Source organism: Equus przewalskii, chromosome 12, assembly GCF_037783145.1.
Source record: "Equus przewalskii isolate Varuska chromosome 12, EquPr2, whole genome shotgun sequence".
NCBI lineage: Eukaryota > Metazoa > Chordata > Mammalia > Perissodactyla > Equidae > Equus > Equus przewalskii.
In genome coordinates, this window is record NC_091842.1 from 7,130,180 (window position 1) to 7,151,043 (window position 20,864).

Below are 20,864 nucleotides of genomic sequence, written 5' to 3' on the forward strand. Positions count from 1 at the left end.
AAAAACTCTAAATAAAATGGGTATAGAAGGAAAATACCTCAACATAATAAAGGCCATATATAACAAACCCACAGCAAATATCGTTCGCAATGGAGAAAAACTGAAAGCTATCCCTCTAAGAACAGGAAGCAGACAAGGATGCCCACTTTCACCACTCTTGTTTAACATAGTATTGGAAGTCCTAACCAGAGAAATTAGGCAAGAAAAAGAAATAAAAGGGATCCATATTGGAAAAGAAGTGAAACTGTCACTCTTTGCAGACGGCATGATTTTATATATAGAAAACCCCAAAGAACCCACTAAAAACTTTTAGAAATAACAAATGAATACAGTCAAGTTGCAGGATACAAAATCAACATACAAAAATCGGTTGCATTTTTATACACTAACAATGAAGTAGCAGAAAGAGAAATTAAGAATCCAATCCCATTTACAATTGCAACAAAAAGAATCAAATACCTAGGAGTAAACTTAACCAAAGAGAGGCCAGCGCGGTGGCGCAGTGGTTAAGTTCACATGTTCAGCTTTGGTGGCCTGGGGTTCACTGGTTCAGATCCTGGGTGCAGACATGGCATGGCTTGGCAAGCCATGCTGTGGCAGGCGTCCCACATATAAAGTAGAAGAAGATGGGAATGAATGTTAGCTCAGAGCCAGTCTTCCTCAGCAAAAACAGGAGGATTGGCAGCAGATGTTAGCTCAGGGCTAATCTTCCTCAAAGAAAGAAAGAAAGTTCTTTCTTCTTTGGTTAAGTTTCTTCCTTTCTTTCTTTCTTAACCAAAGAGGTGAAAGATCTGTACACTGAAAACTCTAAAACATTTTTGACAGAAATTGAAGAAGACACAAAGAAATGGAAAGATATTCCGTGCTCTTAGATTGGAAGAATTAACATAGTTAAAATATCCATAGTTCCTAAAGCAATCTATAGATTCAATGCAATCCCTATCAAAGTTCCAACAACATTTTTCACAGAAATAGAACAAAGAATCCTAAAATGTATATGGAACAACAAAAGACCCCGAATAGCCAAAGGATTCCTGAGAAAAAAGAACAAAGCTGGAGGTATCACACTCTCTGATTTCAAAATATACTACAAAGCCATAGTAACCAAAAGAGAATACTGTACTAGCACAAAACAGACACACAGATCAATGGAACAGAATTGAGAGTCCAGAAATAAACCCACACATTTATGGACAGCTAATATTCGACAAGGGAGCCAAGAGCATACAATGGAGAAAGGAGAGTCTTTTCAATAAACGGTGTTGGGAAAACTGGACAGCCACATGCAAAAGAAGGAAAGTAGACCATTTTCTTACGCCATGGACAAAAATCAACTCAAAGTAGATTAAAGACTTGAATGTAAGACCTGAAACCATGAAACTTCTGGAAGAAAACATAAGCAGTACACTCTTTGACATCGATATTTGCATCATACTTTCAAGTACGATGTCTGACTAGGCCAGGGAAATAAAAGAAAAATGAAGAAATGGGACTGCATCAAACTAAGAAACTTCTGCACAGCAAAGGGAACCATCAACAAATTGAAAAGACAACCTAACAATTGGGAGAAGATGTTTGCAAACCATATATCAGATAAGGAGTTAATATCCAAAATATACAAAGAACACATACAGCTCAACAACAAAAAACCAACAACCCAATTAAAAAGTGGGCAAAAGATGTGGACAGAGATTTCTCCAAAGAGGATATACAGATGGCCAACAGGCCCATGAAAAGATGTTCAACATCATTAGCTATCAGGGAAATGCAAATCAAAACTATAATGAGGTATCACCTCACTCCGTTCAGAATGGCTGTAATTAATAAGACAGGAAACAAGAAGTGTTGGAGAGGATGTGGAGAGAAGGGAACCCTGGTACACTGCTGGTGGGAGTGAAAACTGGTGCAGCCACTATGGAAAGCAATATGGAGTGTCCTCAGAAAATTAAGACTAGATCTGCCATACGATCCAGCTATTCCACTGCTGGGTATTTATCCAAAGAACTTGCAAACGCAAATACATAAAGATACATGCACCCCTGTGTTCATTGCAGCATTATTCACAATAGCTAAAACTTGGAACAGCTTAGGTGCCCATCAAGGGATGAATGGATAAAGAAGATGTGGCATATATACATAATCGAATACTAGGCAGCCATGAGAAATGATGCAATCTGGCCATTTGTGACAACATGGATGGACCTTGAGGGGATTAACATGCTAAGTGAAGTAAGTCAGAGGGAGAAAGTCAAACACCGTATCATCTCACTCATAAGTAGAAGATAAAAACAATGTCAAATAAACACACAGCAATGGAGATTGGATTGGTGTTTACCACAGGGGAAGGGGGGAGGGAAAGGGCAAAACGGATGATTACGTTCACATGTCTGGTGATGGATTATAATCACTTTTTGGGTGGTGTACATGATGTAATCTACACAGAATTTGAAATATATTATGATATACATCTGAAAGCTATATAATGTTATAATCCAATGTTACTGCAATAAATAAAAGAAACACACACACCTACACACAAAGAAAATCCTCAAGAGACACAGAGGCTGAGAGATTCAGGCAGTGACAGAGTCTTGTGGTTGGGATAATGTCTCTTAAATTGACTCTGGTCAACTTCCTTCATAGACAGATGAGGGCACAAGCCCAGGCATGCCCATGGTCACACACTTCCAATGCATCAAGTCCTGTTGATTCTGATCTTTTCATATCTTTAAAAGGAGGAGAGAGTGTAAGGAAAGAAAGAAGTGTCAACTGTGTCCAATACTGTTAATTCATAGCATGGGTCCCGATTTATAATTCAATATTTATTTGTGTGGTTATTTGTTTAGTGTCTCTCTCCACTGTGCCTTCATGAGGTCAAGGATCTTGATTCTTTTATATTCAGTCTTGGCCCCTGGCCTGAACACAGCAGGCATAGAGCCCAACCAACACACAGTGACAGTGGGGAGAGGTGCCCCCTCCTCCAATGCCAAAAGAGAATGTTCAAGGATCTGCTACTTTCCTCACCACTTCCCCACCAACAATGAGGCCTAGCCATCAAAATTTAGATAACACCTGGTTACCCTGAGTTGGCAAGATCAAGGTTAGCCCTACTGAGAAGAATGGGGGCTCAAGAGCTGAGTTACAGATACATAATCTTGATTTCATTTTTTGCACACTCCAGATTGTGACCTGTGAAACTTGTATCTAATGCCTAAATCATTCCAGAACAACACTGCCTCCCCAAACCAGGAGCAATTTGCTTGGCCAGTGGAAGTCAGGACTGGCTTCCCAGAAGAGGAGCCACTTGAGCTAAGAATATAAAAGGATGAGAATGTCAGACTGATGGTGCTCCTTGTATCAGTCAGTCCCTGTCAATCTGTCCATCTGCATTGATATTTAGCCTAATGCTTCTCTGAATGTTATTTGAGAGTGAGCTTTGACTGATTGCTAAGGACACTGAAAAAGCAGATAAGCCACTCTCTGTTGATGAGGACACTGTGTTCTCATACCTGTATAATTACTTTTATGTGTCTGTTCTGTAATTATCTATTAATTTGTCTCTATTTCCAACCTGAATAATGTCTGTGTCTCAGTCATATTTTCACCCTAACCATTTAGAACAGAGCTTTGAAAGTATATGAGGAGCCCATTCGTACACAAACAAGTACATGAGAGACATGAGGTGTATGGGGTATTCTTCTGATGCACAGTGTCTTCCTTCACACATTCAGCACAACTGTTAGTATGGAAGTCTCTTCATGTTAGGTGTTCCCTTCTGTGGAATGAAGGGACTCAAAGATCATGCCTTCTATTATCTCCCCTTTCAGAGAAAGGCCATTTGCATTGGGTAGCACATGGTGTTGGCTACATTTTAGTCCCGTGCATTGACTAGCCTATCACTCTTGAGATAGACCACAACCATATGGACAGACCCTAAGTTGACTGGAGCAGGTGGATGGTCATATTAGGCTTAATTACAAAATTGTTGTAGAGGATTATGTATATTGGAGGAAGATGAATGGACATTAGTTTCTACTGAGGTCTTGTTTCCAAGAAAAAGAAGAAAGGCTTTGGGTTTAGGGGACAGAATTAAGTTGTCCTTGTTATTGGATGACACTCTAGTCTTTACTTGTTTAGATGTATTCTGTGTACTTCTTTGGTTGGGAGCACTGAAGGGAGATCCTCCCCAACAATACCCTTAGTATCTTCCTGACTTGCATCTGTCTTTGTTCCTGCTGAGATGAGCTGGAGTTCTTTGTTCTGGACACGCATAGGGGAACTGCTGTGGGGGTCACCATGGAGATAGGAACTAGAATTTTAACCAGTTTTCTGTTCCAGCCTTGGGTTTCTTTAGTTCCTATAGTAGCCCTTACCAGGAAATGGCAAATGTTGAATATTGGCATTTCAGAGCAGCATCAGCCTTTTCAATCTCCCTTCCTATTAGCTTATTATAATATGTTGTTATGATCAATAGCTGTTGAGAAGCCACTTGTAGTCACTGAATCTCAGTCTCTTCATCTGTAAACTGTGGATAGTAGCATGACCCTATTTACCAGTGCCCAGGGAAGGCACCAAAAGGGGACAGAAACATATTGGAATTCCTGGGACTTTCTATTTTTCTTTTACTGGGGATCATCTTCCAGCTTCCCACATCTGTCCTTTGTTAGTATTCCAGCTTGCAGCCACTTCTCTGCTTAATTCCCTCTTGGTAGGACTCCATTATCCCAGAGATTCAAGAGGTAATCCACATTCTGAGCACAGTTATGTCTCTCTATCTCTCCACTGGGATGCTGCTCCCAAGGAAGGGACTGTATGGCTTCTAGCCCATAGCCTGCAAGTTACCTACACATAACATTCACCCTTTTGGCCTTGAATCATTGCATGGATGAATAGATGTATTCACGAATTACACCTTCCAGTGGCAGCTATGGATTTTAATAGGTGCCTACCCAAAGATGACAAACTGTGGTGGTAAAAATTTCAGGCTAATTGACAAGCTCCTAAGGAAATTAATGGAGGTAGGTGAGATAGTTGGGACTTACTGCATTTTACCAATGAGACGTCCACTTGCTCAGGCCACTGTCACCTAGCCCTGGGGACTTTCAGGTCAGAGGGTTGGAAAGAGTTAGTGAGCAGTATCACTTTCTACAGAAGGGCTGAAAGTGAGAAAGGATAAAGAAAGAAGGAATTGCACCAACACAGCTTAAATGTCTTCTGTTTTTGTTGAGTTTAAGGAACACTCAAGGTTTTGTTTTTCACATAATACATGGTTTCAGGCCAAGCAGACACAGAAGACGGGTCAAAGCGATGACCATGCGCTGGTATAGTTTCCAGATGGCCAGTCCTCAGACCTCTCCCATCAAGACTGTGGTGGGGGATTCATCGGGGACAATGACTGTTATTATAAGCCTCTTTTTTACCAGCTCCTCAGAACTGATTGGAAAACCCCACACTCATCAAAAAGCAGGAAGACATCTGCTCTTATCCCTTTGCCCAGAGAAAAATCTCATATCATATTTTTGGAATCTCGGTGCTGTTTGTGTATCCACCATATCACTGTTGGCTAAAGTGTTTGGAGTCCACTTGCCATCCAGGCAGCTGTTCTACTCTTTGCTCCATTCAAAACCGTTCTTCTTGCACATTGATTTTTACAGAGATAGGGGGCCATTCTTTGGTCAAGAATCTGTCTAACTAGCTGTCTACTGCAGAACATTCTGAGGGTCTGGAAAGAAAGCTGCATGGATGATACCATTTGGTGCTGCCGTTGCCATCTCATCCATATCTGGCTTCTCGTCCTGGGGCCCTCTTGTCAACAGAATCCTGATGGATCAGACTGAACATGCAGCTATAGTGGCCAAGGTGTAGTTAGCCCCTCTTGTATTAATAATCAAAGAAGATGGTGTGGTCACCAGTGAGCCACAGGGAAAGGACATGCAAGGGGCCCTGCAATCTCACATCTACCAACTCAACTCCAGCAACTTTTCAGGATGCCCTCAGCTTGGGACTAAGGACATAACAGTGACTAATACCCTGGCTGTGCCCTTGAGAGCTCTTAATCTGGTAACAGAACTAGGTGTGGAATCCAACAATGGTTCTGGAGGGTGGAGAGGACAACAGTAGAATTGTAGGAGGGGAGATAGAAGTTTCCCAGAGGAGGAAGTGGTTACATCTGTTCTAGGAGGTTGGTGAAGAAAGACACTAAGGGAGGGGTTTCTGTCTTATCAGGGATTTGAAGGATGAGTAGGAGCCTTCTAGGGGCACAAGGGAATTTCTAAGTATGGGAAACTACACGGATAAAGATCTGTAGGCCCAGGTTGTTTGAAGGATTTCGAGTGTTTTGGAATGTGGGAAGCCATGGAGTCAAGGGCAGGTTAGAGATCAATAGCCACTGGATTTACTTGAATATCTGTAATATTTGGGCTTACTGATAACACTGATTGAGTTGTTTATTGATTTCCCACAGAATATGAACTCAAATAACATTAAACAGAGAGTACCCATGATGATTTGTCAAGTATCAGGTGGGGATGGCACCTGCAGGTGGAGCGCAGGTGGCCCTTCTACTGGCTGCAGCTCCAGCCCCACCCCTTTTCCCAGCAAATAAGACTTCCAGTCTCACTGAATCTCCTCTGGGCTGGAAGGGAAACTCTGTACCCACAGGCCTGCAAACAGCGGCACCGACTGCTGAAAGGAGAATTCAGAGGAGAGAATCTCAGAAGGAAAGTGGCCATGGACCTAATCCCAAGCTTTTCCATGGAAACCTGGGTTCTCCTGGCTACCAGCCTGGTGCTCCTTTATCTGTGAGTAACTGTCCAGCTTGTGTCCTCTGTAACCATGCAATTGGGGACCCAGTCAGGTCCCCCTTTCCATTATCCATTTTAAAGATTAAAAGAGTTAGTGAAGGGGAAGTTTCTAATTTTCAGGTGCTATGAACACATAGGGAGTTCTTATTGATCTACCCAGATCTGTTGAAGGGGTAAACAACCCCCCTACTAATTTCTGTAGCTAGGAGGGTTTAGTGACATTATTTGCTACTGGGAATAATCTTCTGATTGACTACCAGTTTGGACCTAGACTAGTCAACCTTAATTCAGCAGAGACAGATTAAAAACAACAGACCCCTGGACATTGAGGTCCTCACCCACTTCCCAAGCTCTGGGGATCCTGGAGGTAGGAGGAAGTGGCTTGGGTCTTTTTCTCATTATCTTTGCCTTCTGGGTCCTGTGTCTCCCACAAGAGACATATAGAAGGACTGGCCCCTGTGCCACCTCTGTAATTCCTGCTCCTCTCCCTCCCACTGCCAGCATCATTTACACAAGGCTCCTGGCACACTCAGAGTTTTCAGGTGGGCTGGAGATTGCTCTACCCTTCTCCTCAGACTCAGCACTTCTATTTTTGTGCCTCTCCCCTGGGAATCCCCTCCTGAGATTCAATTCCCCCATCCTGTAATATGCAGAACTATTTATCACTAAATGAGAAAGCTTTAGATCAGAGGAGACCTAGTAGAAATTTTGAAATTGTATTCTTTTCTTTCATCTTTTCCTTCCAGTCTCTGGGATGGTTAGCATCAGTATTGAGATTTCTTTTCCCCCTGATATGAAATCTGCTAGCAGCCTGTAAAGGCAAGAGCCCCAAAAGCCAATTAAGATTTTAAATATTTTTCCCTTTAAGTTACAGTACAGGAGGATGAATCAAAACCATCCAGCAGAGGAATCCCATTCAATGGTGAGATTCCTGGCATCATCGAGCAGGTTGGGAATGTAGTCATTTTTGAGGTATGAGTAGAGAAGGCCCCTCCATGTCACATTGGATCTCTCTCTCAATTTCAGTTTCTGGGAGTAGGAAATCATGAACACAGATGTGAACAAAGGAAATATAAACCTGGTTTTAATTCATTCAAAACAATGTTAGGAATTCCAGGTATTGTGGCAACATATTTTCTGACTGATGACATTTTAATGTTAATTGATGTGATTTAATTTCATTCTATTTAATACTAGATTTTTTGCTGAGATAAGACTATTTCCAGTGTGTACTTTCTGAAAGATAAGAGAGAGCTATTGATTTAGGATTTGTGACTACAAAGGTGAATAAGTAACCTCACCTTTGTAGAGTAATGTCGGGAATATTTATCTAGTATACAAATACATACTTCTATGATATAGATTGTATGTATGTTTTAAATATCCCTGCCCAGCAGGTTCTTTTAGTCTCTCAGTGCAGGTGAGGAAGTGAGACTGTGATCCAGTGATGATATGAAAGGCATCCAGATAAGAGTTAGGATGAAGTGGAAGAATATTCCTCATCCCTCAGAGCAGACATACTCCTCAGTCCTGGTCCAACAGGAGGTCCCTCATAGGGCATCAGGGTTAGCATCTCATGTGCTTGAAGCCTGGAGACAGGGATGCCATCTAAGTCACTCTGTGTGTTGTCTATCTTGCAGTGGGACTGTCACTAGATAGTGTCACCACTGGGCAAACAACACCGTAGCCTTAGAGACACTGACGCAGCCAAGAATCAGATGCTGTAGAGTAGACAATGCCCTCCTTATGCCAACACAACGTAAATGTGATAAAAATGATTGGCTTTAGTGTTACCCCCTTCATTTGTACCAAAAGCAGGATTACTCTACCAAAAAGAGGGAAGCTGGAAAGAAACTGAAGAATTCACCCAGCCCACCCTCTCCCTTGATATGGAACCATGTGAGGTTAGACACTAGACCAGATCTTTCCTTGGACCAGTGTTGCTAACATTCACTCAGTTGCTCAGCCTCACTTGGGAGTTCATGTAACACATTTAAAGTTCAGCAGGAGAAATTGGTGTAATTGGTTTGCCATGGTTGTGATGGTAAAGGAAGAAACTGGGGTGGTGCTAACCAAACCACTCCTTTCTTTGGCAGTCAGTACACACTCTTCCACCAGCTGTTCTGGGTGAAGGATCCGAATGCCCAGCTGGGCTTGGTCGAGGTGCCTCTGCTGGGTTTTTCAAACACACGTCCTTTCATGCAATTTTTTTGGATTTATTTTATCACACATTATAATATTTGCTCTATTTGTACAGAGTATTTGAAACCTGAACTGCCTTAAAGGCTAACTTCCAAATAAGAAGAGACAGGGTCTTAATTCAACTCCCTGGGACATTTTATGGTTACTCATTATGTTTCATAGTGGATCTTTTGCTATCAACAGGAAGGTATCTGAAATTTGGAAGCCTGCATATATTTTAGCTGAAAGCACTGTAGGGCATGTTGAACTACTTATACATAACATACTTTTAAGGCATAATTTCGTAATTTGCCTTTACAGAGTTAGTCTTACAGGCCTAACAACTGCATGGTTAAAACCATTGTCAGCAGGCTCTTCCCTCAGCCACTCGTCTTCTTCCATTCTGCCATCTCTCAGTAACACTGGAGTGGGAAGACTTGCAAGGATCCACAACCCCCGTTGTGGGATCCACACACAACACACAAAAGATGAGTTGCAGGCAGGTGTCCCATAGGAAGCATCAGCCTTAATGGTTTTTGAGATTGTTGATGCACAGAAGCAGCAAAGTAACTGCTTTGTGACTGATCATCTTGAAAAAGAAGAGTGTTCCTGGTGCTGTGCTTAGCAGGTGAGTATCACAGATTAGAGGACCAGATCCAAGGAGGGTAAGAATGGTCTGCAAGTGGACCCTTTAGTCATTGGTCCCTTTATGCAGTATCATTCAGGGAGCACATGAGTCCATCTCCCTGCTCTTTAGCTCAAGTGAACCAAATTGCCTGACAGCAGAGACTTGGGTGTAGCTGAAAGACACTTGCATTTTTATGAGGCCAATGGACGCTCAAACACGGTTTCCATTCTGTGGGGATAAGAAATCTAGCTTCCCAAGGCCTCTCTATGAAGATAGATTTAAGAAGGAGCAGATCCTAAAATGGGGTCAGGGCATAGATAGAAGGAAAACCATAAAAGCCGCTGAGTAAAGTGTAAGAACAACATCACGGTAGGCTCTCAGTAACTCTCTTGTGTTGAGTGGACACAGTTACCCCAAATCTCGTTGGAGGAGAAAAAAAAAATTTCCCCTTTCTAAATAGAATGAGAATCTCAAAATCATGGAAGAGTCAACTTACTAAATAAACACATATGAATTCCCTGGAAGAATTCCAGCCTGGACCTCTCAAGAGCACTCAAATTTGGAAACCTTTATCAGGTATTCACTCTAGGATTGGAACCACGAAGTCTTCCGCTGCTTTTAGCCACTCATCGTTACTTTTTGTGGGTCTCACAGTGATGGTAGAAAAGGAGATGATGAGTGAATGTAACTACTGCTGTTGGAGTTCCTGTTCTTATTCCTCATCTACATGTTACCTCCTCAGTTGACTGTTCCAGTTCTGAGTCAGTGACAGGCCATCTGTTTCACAATCCCTGTAACCTGGCTTTCTCTTTCACTTTATAGATATGGGACCTATACACATGGACTTTTTAAGAAGCTGGGAATTCCTGGGCCGACACCTCTACCTTTTTTGGGAACTGTTCTGGGCTACCTTAAGGTAGAGTGTTGTTTGTGCTCCCTATTTCGCTTCTTCTGGTTGCAAACCCTGGATTAGTTTCATAGTAAAAACATCCCTCCTCAGGAGGAAGTTCTGAGGTTTCATGCTTTCCAGAAAAGGTGTCATAAGCCCCACCCAGAACACGGTTAGGTTTACCTCAGGGCTCTGTTTTCAGCTGTTATGAAACTCAGGTTTTTCCTCAGTTGGACAGCTCAGCTCTCTGGCTGCCTCAGCACATGACTTGATGTTCCAACTTGTGAGCATTGTTAAGAGGATTTTCTTTCTGAGAGGTTCAGGTTCCCAGGAAGGCACAGTTGTACTGAGTATTAGGAGAATAGTATGAACGGAGTGCCCAGTAGAAGCTCGTTAAGCTGTGCACACTAGAGCCAGACTTTCCTGTTTGTAGCATAAGCTCTGGGTAGCCTTTTTTTTTTTTAAATTCCCCTAGGTAGCTTTTAAACTTCTTTTTATTAGGCAGCCTCAGTATTCACCATCAGGTAATCTGCACATACTTGAATTCTCTCAAGAACTGCTAAGCCCCTGGCATTAATATCCACGGCTCTAAATCACCCTTTGTTACTCATGACATCTTTTGGAATTTGAGAGCTGGGACAAGAGCTTTTTGCTTTACTTCTCTTCCTTCAAAAGAGACTCCCTATGGGTGAGCCTGAGCAGGGAGTGGGTATAACTGAGAAAAGATGATGGTTGTCTACGGACTTCAGATAGATTTTTTTTTTTTAAAAGGCAGAATCACTTATACAAAATCACTAGGAAGTACACGGTTTGACAAAAGTATTAAAAATTTAACGTAACTGAACAGAATGTGGTAGGTCACACATGGACTGTGAGTTTTGGTGGAACCTTTGTGGTTAATCCAGCTGTGATGCCTCTCCCAGGGCCTGGCCACTGGACAGAAGGTTGCAAGTTCAGGTCCAGAAGGCCAGCACGGAGAGCTTGTGTGCAGGATCCTCTCTGCCTCAGATTTCCTTTCCCATAGATCTGAGGCTTGTTTCTCCTCTCTCACTTCTCCCAATTGAGACCTCAGTGCCTAATTACTGCCTAAGAACTTTTGTTATTTTTTCCCTCTGAAAAAGCAATAATTTCCTTTCCATCTTTCCCACATCAGCTCCTGAGTAGATGCACCCCAAGATCCACATACCTGGGACCTTCTTTTGCATTGTCGAAACATCGTATCTGAAACTTAGTGAAGGGAAGATTTTTTTAAGTTACAGAATTGAAAACTCAGAGCAAGTGTTTTAATTTCCTCTGTCCTTTGTGGAGTGGTGGTTTCTCACCATCCTTTCCATGTTGAGCTGGAAAACTGGAAGGCAGCTCCACTTTGTCATTCATTCATTCACTCAGTTTTTCACTCAGCAAACATGCCTTAGACTTATTTAAATCTGCTAGACCAAAAGAGTTCACTGGTGTCTTAAACTTCCTAATTCTGCTAGAATTCTAGAGAGGGCTCATGAGATAAATGAGAAGGATGCTTAACTAGGAGATGAAAGAGTGTGCAGGCCACTGTCTTTCACTCAGCTTCAGTTTTCTCAAGTGTTGATGGAGGTAATAATTCAGAAGATTATTGGTTTCAGAGACACATACAGAAGTGAAAACTCTTTAGAAAGACAAGGACTTAATTGATATTCATGAAATAGGTAAGTCATTTAGCATCTATAACACTTGGAGAAAATTATAGAGCAACTTTACATTCTCCATTTCAAATAGCTCCTCTATTTTCTCTCCTTCCCCCAAGACATCTCTGAATAACAGATTCCCTTTAAATGCCAGTGAAAGATAGTAAACCCAGTTTCATGGGATTCAAATCATTTGTGTCCCAGTTAGAGGTATGTTTCAATACATTTAGATTAATAATCCTATTTTTTTCCTCCTTGCAGGGTTTCTGGGATTTTGACAAGAAATGTTTTAAAAAGTATGGAAGTATGTGGGGGTGAGTATTCCAGATACTCATGGGAGAGACTTGTTGTTATGATGATGCCCTCATTGCATGGGAGACAGTCTCATTCCAGAGCCTCTTTTAGAAATTTTTAAAATAAGAGAATGAAATTGTTCATAATCCTTCTAGCACTTTTTGAGTAGTCCAAATCTATTGCCATTTATAGACAGAGTTTTGTATATTTGTTATCAGTATGTCTGCAATTTAATCTCATATCATGTCATATGCATTTATCATGTTTTTGATACATTGTCAAAATTCTAATGTTTTCCTGACTGAGTCAGTGGACTTTCCTTAACCTTTATTGTTTTGTTCTGAGACAATTTACTTGACTTCAATTATTTACTAACCTAACTTACTTTTTATAATGAAATATTTTAAACATAGAAAAAATTATGGAGAATGGCACAGGAAATACCCATGTACATACCACTTAGACATAACAAATGTTCTAATGTTATTTTCAGCCATCATCTCTAGGAGTATGGATTATGTAACGCTGGGATGGAAGTCTGGACTTCTAAGCATGGCTCAAGCTCTAGAATCTTGCTTGTTAAATTTAATCAACTCTGTTTTCCCAACAGGATTTATGATGGCCCACAGCCTGTGTTGGCCATTACAGATCCAGATATGATCAAAACAGTACTAGTGAAAGAATGTTATTCTGTCTTCACAAACCGGCGGGTAGGCATCCATTTAAAAAAATTATTTAATTGAGGTCATATTGGCTTGTAACATTGTGTAAATTTCAGGTGTATGTTACTATAAGTTTCTGTATAGACTGCATCGTGTTCACCACCAATAGTCTAGTTTTTATCTGTCATCCTACAAATGTGCCCCTTTATCTCTTTCACCCTCTCTCCAAGCCCTTCTCTGGTAACCACTAATCTAATCTGTTCTTCTTATCTGTATGTTTATCTTCCACATATGAGTGAAATCATATGATATTTGTCTTTTTCTGTGTGATTTATTTCACTTAGCATCATACCCTCAATGTCCATCCATGTTGTTGTAAATGGCATGATTTTGTCTTTTTTGTGGCTGAGTGGTATATCATATATACACACCACATCTTCTTTATCTATTCATCCATTGATCGGCACTTGGGTTGCTTCCATGTCTTGGCTACTGTGAATAATGCTGCAGTAAACACAGAGGTGCAGAAATTTCTTTGAATTGTTGATTTCATGTTCTTTGTATAAATACCCAGTAGTGGGACAGCAGGATCATATGGTATTTCTATTTTTTTTTTGAGAAATCTCCATACTGTTTTCCATAGTGTCCTTATCTGTCTGACTTAATTTTCTTAGCATGTTGTCCTCCAGGTTAATCCATGTTGTCACAAATGGAAGTATTTCTTCCTTTTTTTAAGGCTGAATAATATCCAATTCTATATATACATATATAGACACCACGTTTTCTTTATCCATTCCTCTGTCCATTACATTGAAAGTAATTATTGAAAGGACTTACTATTGCCATTTTGTCTGAGTGTTTCATAGATCCTTTGCTCCTTCTTCATCTCTTCTTCCTGTCTTCTTTTGTGATTTGATGATTTTCTATAGTGATATGCTTTGATTCCTCTCTCTTTATCTTTTCTGTATTTACTATAGGTTTTTGCTTTGTGCTTACCATGAGGCCTCCATAAAACACCTCATAGCTATAACACTCTATTGTAAGCTGATAGAAATTTAACTTTATTCTCACTCAAAAACTCAATGCTTTTACTCTCCCCACAATTTTACATCTTTGATGTCACAGTTTACATCTTTTTATATTGTGTATCTAGCAATAAATTACTTTAGCTATAGTTATCTTTAATTCTTTTGTCTTTTAACTTTTACACTAGAGTTGTAAGGGATTTGCACACCACCATTACAATATTGCTGTATTCTTAATTTGACTATATATTTACATTTACCAGTGAGCTTTGTATTTTCATATGATTTTGTGTTACTAGTTAGTGCCCTTTCTTTTTAGCTTGAAGAACTTCCTTTAGCATTTCTTGTAAGGTAGTTCTACTGGTTATGAACTCTATCTGGTTTTCTTTGCCTGGAAACGACTTTATCTCTCCCTCATTTCTGAAGGATTGCATTTCCAGTTAAAGTATTCTTGGTTGGTAGATTTTTCCTTTCAGTATTCTAAATACATCATTTCCCTCTCTTTTGGTCTTCAAGGTTTCTGCTGAGAAATCCACTGATAGCCTTATGTGGGCTCCCTTGTAGCTCTCTGTTGTATTTCTTAGTCTTCAGGTTTAAAATTTCTCTTTGGTTCTTTTTTACATTTTGTATCTCTTTGTTGAATTTACTTTTCTTTTTGCATTTTTTTTTCTGATTTTGTTAAATTGTGTGTGTTCTCTTGTAGCTCTCTGAGCTTCTGTAGAAAATTTATTTCAAAATATTTGTCAGGCATTTTGTGGATCTCCATTTCTTTGGGGTCCATTACTGGAAGATTGTTGCGTTCTTTGATGGTGTATGTTTCTCTGATTCTTTGTCATCCCCGTAGACTTGCAATGGTGTCTGTGCCTTTCAGTCACCTCTTCCAGACTTTGTGAACTAACTTTAGTAGGAAAGATCTTTTATTGTGGATTAGGGCATGCTGGAGTGTTCTGTGGCCCTCAGTCTAGTGGTGCTAGGTTTCAACTCTGGGAGTGTGGGTGGCTCCATAATTAAGGGGCACAACTGGCTCAGGCAGCTGGGGTTCACAACATCACCAACTGCATGATCCTTGGCAGTAAGAGCTGTGGAGGGTCTACAGTGGCTGCAAGGGCTGTTGAGGTCTTCAGCATCACCTCCAGGTCAAGTGGTGAGAAACCAAGGGAGGTAGTAGTGGTGACCAGAGTGGGTGGTATGAGTGTGCTCATCTGTGGGGGCTGACTTCAGGCACATGCATTGCAGTGGGGGTTGGTGACTGGAGTTGAGATTGGCAGTGTGCAAGTGTGCAGCTGCAGGGGTTAGCTGCGCATACATGTGGCAGTCCAGTCCACTGACAGGAGTCAGGGCTGGCTCCAGGCACCAGAGAAGCTGAAGTGGGTTGGGCTGTTGGTATGTATATGCCCAGGCAGAGTCCAGCTCTTGCTGCCTATGTGAATCCTGGGTATCATAGAGTTTGGCTAGGGCGTAGTGGGGCAGATCCTGGCTCAGGCAGCTGGAGTCTATGAAGGTAAAACCTGTGGGGTATCAGCAGGAAAATCTATATGGCATCCACAGAGTCTATGCTGACTGTTGGTTTTCTCAGCCACAAAGCCTTCTTGGTCTTCTGCAGAGCAGGCCATAAAGAACCATGGTCACTCACACCACATGGCTGATACTGGTAGTCCCTGCCCTTCTTCTTTGTTCCTAGCTGTCTCAAGATGTGTGAGCTATGCCAGTCCCTTCTTGGGGTGATACCAAAGTGGGTCATTTGTACAGTTTCCTGAAAGGCTGGGCACTGGTTGCTCAACTTGCTGTCCTATTCCAAGCAAGTATAAGTCTCTAAGGCTGGAGAGTTTCCTCTTGACACTGAGCAGTGCTGTCCTGGGAGAGGGGATGATGATGCAGGGAAAATGAAACTCTTCTCCCTACACATTTTGTGTAGTTATTCTTGTTTTTCTGCTCCACTGTGTTGGTGAAGCTTGTTACCTGTTTTCATGCATCAATAGCTGTTTAATTGTTGTTCCTTGTGGGGCAACAGAGACTGGAGTCTTCTATTTAGCTATCTTGGTGACGTCACTCCAGTCTTTCATCACAACTGTAACGTTAGCTGTAGGTTTTCTTGTAGATGCTTTTTATGAAGTTGAGGAACTTTCTTCCTATTCCTAGTTTTTGAATTTTTATCATGAATGACTGTTGGAGATATCCATTTTAAAACAGAATACAGTTTTGGAAGATGAAAGAAAATCTCAATTATGCTGGCTTGCTAGGCCAGTCCCAAGCTGAGAAATAGAATTATCTCTTTCTTTTCCTTTTCTATCCCTATAGAAAAAGTGTAATGGAATTCCATGTGATTGTACCATTTCTTCAGAATAGTAAATAAGTTACTAATTTTGTAAATATTTACTATATTTTTTTAGAAAATCACCATGTCAAACCATCCCTTTTTTGAGCTTCTCATGCTCTGTCTTTCATCTAAAGACAGAACTAGTCTGAGGCAAAATACAGTTTTCCAGGGCTATCTGGCTATCTGTCATCAATCCATTTTTACCCTGTGCAGCTCTGGTGGATGTACTAGGTCTTATTCCTTTCTCTTTCCCTGGAAGAACAGTTTTCCCACCACATGGATCATTTGCATTTAAAAGGATATTGGAATATAAAGGCTGGAAATCACATCTGGCGGCTGGATGTCTTCACTACCCTCACAGAAACCTAGGGATTTGGGCTAAATATTTATTGAGCATCTAGCATAGGGTCAGATACAAAGTAGACAGTCACCAAATATTTGTCGAAAAATTGATGCCCATGTAATAAATTTTCCACAACTGTTGAGAGCTCTGAAACTTACGTAGGGCAAAATGTCTTTTGCTTTTGAGTCTAGTCTCTTGGTCCAGTGGGATTTATGAAGAATGCCATCTCTCTGTCTGAGGATGAGCAATGGAAGAGAATAAGAACATTGCTGTCTCCAACCTTCACCAGTGGAAAGCTCAAGGAGGTGAGAAATTAAGAGAATTTTTAATTAGAAACAAGAATGCATCTGAGATCAGGTAGAAAATAAGATCATAGTCCCTTTCCAAGGGGTATTTTTCTGAAATTGAGCTTTCTAAAAATGGTGTTTTACCTTTATGTCTTAGAAGAAACATTATAAGATTCATTATAGAATGTCGCTTACTGCTCCATGTCTGTAAAAGCCATGTTCTTCTAGGATTTGAGTCTCTGCATTTAACTCTGGGTGGTGTTGTATATTGTGTCTAGATGTTCCCCATCATTGGCCAGTATGGAGATGTGTTGGTGAGGAACCTGAGGAAGGAAACAGAGAAAGGAAAACCTGTCACCTTGAAAAAGCAAGTAGAAGTGTGTGTTTCTGGGTTTATGAGCTCTGTCATCAGATCCTCCAGATCCTCCAGATAGGTAACTCAGAGCCAAAATTCCTGCTGTGTAGTGGTCTAGTGACCAAACAGAAGTAGGTATGTGGTGCTACAATGCCAATGGGTCATCCAAGAAAAGGTGGCTCACCCAAGAAGGCAGGGCACTCTGGAGAGAAAGAGTCTTCTTACCTGTGTATATGAGCCAGGATTAATTTATGTGTTTAATTGTCACCTTGGTTATTCTAGAAGACAAAAATACAAGGTATAGAAAGAAGAAATATGATTGTACCAAAGTTTGAGTGTGGAGGGTATGGAATGATGAGAAGGGAAGGCATTTGGTACATACTGGTGGGCAGTGGGTGGAGCAGGAAAGTTACACTTTGGAACTTGGAAAACTTAAACCCATTCATGATTTTGCTGAGGATGCCAGCAAAATACTAAATATTAAATCTTACCATCACTTCTCCTTCCTTCAATCTCAAAGAGAGAAGGCCCTGTACAGGCTGTGGGTAGGGTGACCATATCATCTACTGTCTAAACTGCAGTATTTTTAATTATGCAAGAACAACAGGTGTAAACTGGGACTGTCCTGGGAAAACTGAGAATACGTAATCACTTAGCTATGGGATCCCCTAAATTGACTTTGGAGTGGTTTATTATGATTATTTTTTTAACCAGGAACATTTTTAGTTCTTACATTTACAGAAATGAGTCTGCCCTCAGGGCAACATGATTTCGCTGATGGAGGAAGAGTGGGTCTTTCATAAGCAGGGATGCAGAGGAGGAGGGATGACAGTCCTGGCAACTCAGAACAGGGTGCTGTTGTTCTGTAATATTCAGAAGTGGAATCATCTCTGAGCATAGATACTGTGGTGAGGAAAGACCCAGATCAATGTCACCTTTCTTGACTCCTCTAGGAAGAGTTAATTATTCTACCCTCTGTCCTGCTCAAACCCAGTGGTTATATACCTACTATTGCTCATACTCAAGACATAGTACTGTAATTTGCCTGATTATCAGTCTCTTTCAATCTGTGACTGTATTCCTTTTGCTCAGAGGTGGGCCTATCTTGCATTAGTGTCTCCATCACCCGTAGCACAGGGCCAGCTTCATCACTCATACTTGATAAATGTCTCATGAGTGAGTGTGATAGTAGTATTGACTCTTCAAATGATCCAACAGAAGGTTTTGAAGGTGTGTGTCTCTTTACCTGTCTTTTCCGGGCATATGAATTTACATGCACTTCTTGCTGTGTGTGTTGTATGACAGTAACAAGGTGCTGATTTCAACTTTCCATGTCTTTCTTTCTCTCCTCAGCATCTTTGGGGCCTACAGCATGGATGTGATTACTAGCACATCATTTGGAGTGAATATCGATTCCCTCAACAACCCACAAGATCCCTTTGTGGAAAATACCAAGAAGCTCTTAAGATTTAATTTCCTCGATCCATTCTTTCTCTCAATAAGTATGTGGACTACTATTTTTCCTTTTCTCCCTCCCTCTCTCCCTCCTGCCCTTCATTCTTCCTTCCTTCTCTCTCTCTCTTTCTTCTTTCCTTCCTTCCTTCCCTCCCTCCTTTCTTTCTTTCTCTAACAGCTTTATTGAGATATAATTCACATGCCATATATTTAACCCAATCAAAATGTGCAATTCAATTGTTTTTACAACCTAAGTATCCATCCACATATGAATTGATAAAGAAATGTGGTGTGTATATATATATATATATACAGTGGAATATTATTCAGCCATAAAAGGAAGGGAATTCTGCCATTTTGACAACATGGTGGGAGCTTGAGTGCATTATGCTAAGTGAAATAAGTCAGCCAGAGAAAGACAAATACTGTATGCTCTCACTTTCATGTGTAATTCAAAATCAACAACATACTCATGAAGAAAAGAGATTATATTTGTGGTTACTAGAGGTGGGGGTTAAGGGTGCACTATTGTCCCCATCAGACCCTGCCAATGGAGGAATTGGAGGAAGGTGGTCAAAAGGTACATACTTTCAGTTATAAGATAAATAAGTACTGGGGATGTAATTTACATGATGACTACAGCTATCTCTGCTGTATGGTATATTTGTAACTTGCTAAGAGAGTTGATCCTCTGTATATTTTCTTTGGAGAAATCTCTGTTCAGATATTTTGCCCATTTTTTAATTGCATTGTTGGTTTTTTTGTTGTTGAGATGTATGAGTTCTTTGTATATTTTTGATATTAACTCCTTATCTGATATATGGTTTGCAAATATCTTCTCCCAATTGTTAGGTTGTCTTTTCATTTTGTTGATGGTTTCTCTTGCTGTGCAGAAGTGGTGATGGATTGTAATTAGTCTTTGGGTGGTGAACATGATGTAATCTACACAGAATTCGAAATATATTATGATGTATACCTGAAAGTTGCATAATGTTATAATCCAATGTTACTGCAATCAAAAAAGAAAAAGAAAAAAGAAAAAAAGGGAGTCAATCTTAAAAGTTCTTGTCACAAGGGAAAATTTTTGTTTTTTTAACTGTATGAAGTGATGGATGTTAACGAAACTTGTGGTCATCTTTTCACAATTTATATATGTCAAGTCATTATGCTGCACACTTTAGACTTATACAGTATTTTATGTTAACTATAATTCAATTAAACCGAAAAAAGATTTTTATTACATTCAAAGATATGTGCAACCATCACTATAATCAACTGTTAGAACACTCTTGTCATCTCAGCAACCCTGTACATTTTAACTACCACCTCTCACTCCCCTTAGTCCTAAGCAACTACTAATTTACTTTCTGTCTCTATAGATTTACCTAGCTTGGACACTTCATGTAGATGGAATCATACAATATATGGTCTTTGTGGCTCACTTTCTTTAGCATAGTTTTTTCAAGTATCATCTGTATCAGTACTTATTTCTTTTCATGGTCGAATAATATTCCATAGTATGGACATACCATGTTTTGTTTATCCATTCATCAGCTGATGGACATTTGGGTTGTTTCCACCTATTGGCTATTGTGAATAGTGTTGCTATAAGCATTCATGTACAAATTTTTGTTTGAATATCTGTTTTTGATTCTTTGGGTATATACTCAGGGGTGCAATTGCCAATTCTATAGTTATTCTGTGTTGAACCTCTTAAGACACTGCCAAACTGTTTTCCACAATAGCTACACTATTTTACATTCCCACCAGTAATGCATCAAGGTTTTAATTTCTTCACATCCTCCCCAACACTTGGTCAACACTTTTCTATCATTTTGATTATGGCCATCCTAGTGGGTGTGAAATGATATCTCATTGTGGTTTTGATTTGCATTTCCCTAATGTTTAGTGATGTTGAGTAACTTTTTATATGTTTGTTCACCATTTTTATATCATCTTTAGAT

The 20,864-nt window shown here is 40.3% G+C and overlaps 1 protein-coding gene across 3 annotated transcripts in view; it reads left to right on the forward strand.

The window, feature by feature from the left end:
• The first annotated feature begins 6,617 nt into the window (after positions 1–6,617).
• LOC103564391 (cytochrome P450 3A12) overlaps positions 6,618–20,864 on the forward strand; it is a 36,146-nt gene continuing 21,899 nt past the window's right edge. For all 3 annotated transcript variants that reach the window (XM_070567596.1, XM_070567598.1, XM_008540103.2), the window contains exons 1-7: positions 6,618–6,800; positions 10,435–10,528; positions 12,424–12,476; positions 13,067–13,166; positions 16,995–17,108; positions 17,369–17,457; positions 18,799–18,947. In XM_070567596.1, the coding sequence (XP_070423697.1) occupies positions 6,730–6,800; positions 10,435–10,528; positions 12,424–12,476; positions 13,067–13,166; positions 16,995–17,108; positions 17,369–17,457; positions 18,799–18,947 (670 nt within the window). In that variant the 5' untranslated portion in view covers positions 6,618–6,729. The remainder of the gene's footprint in view (positions 6,801–10,434; positions 10,529–12,423; positions 12,477–13,066; positions 13,167–16,994; positions 17,109–17,368; positions 17,458–18,798; positions 18,948–20,864) is intronic.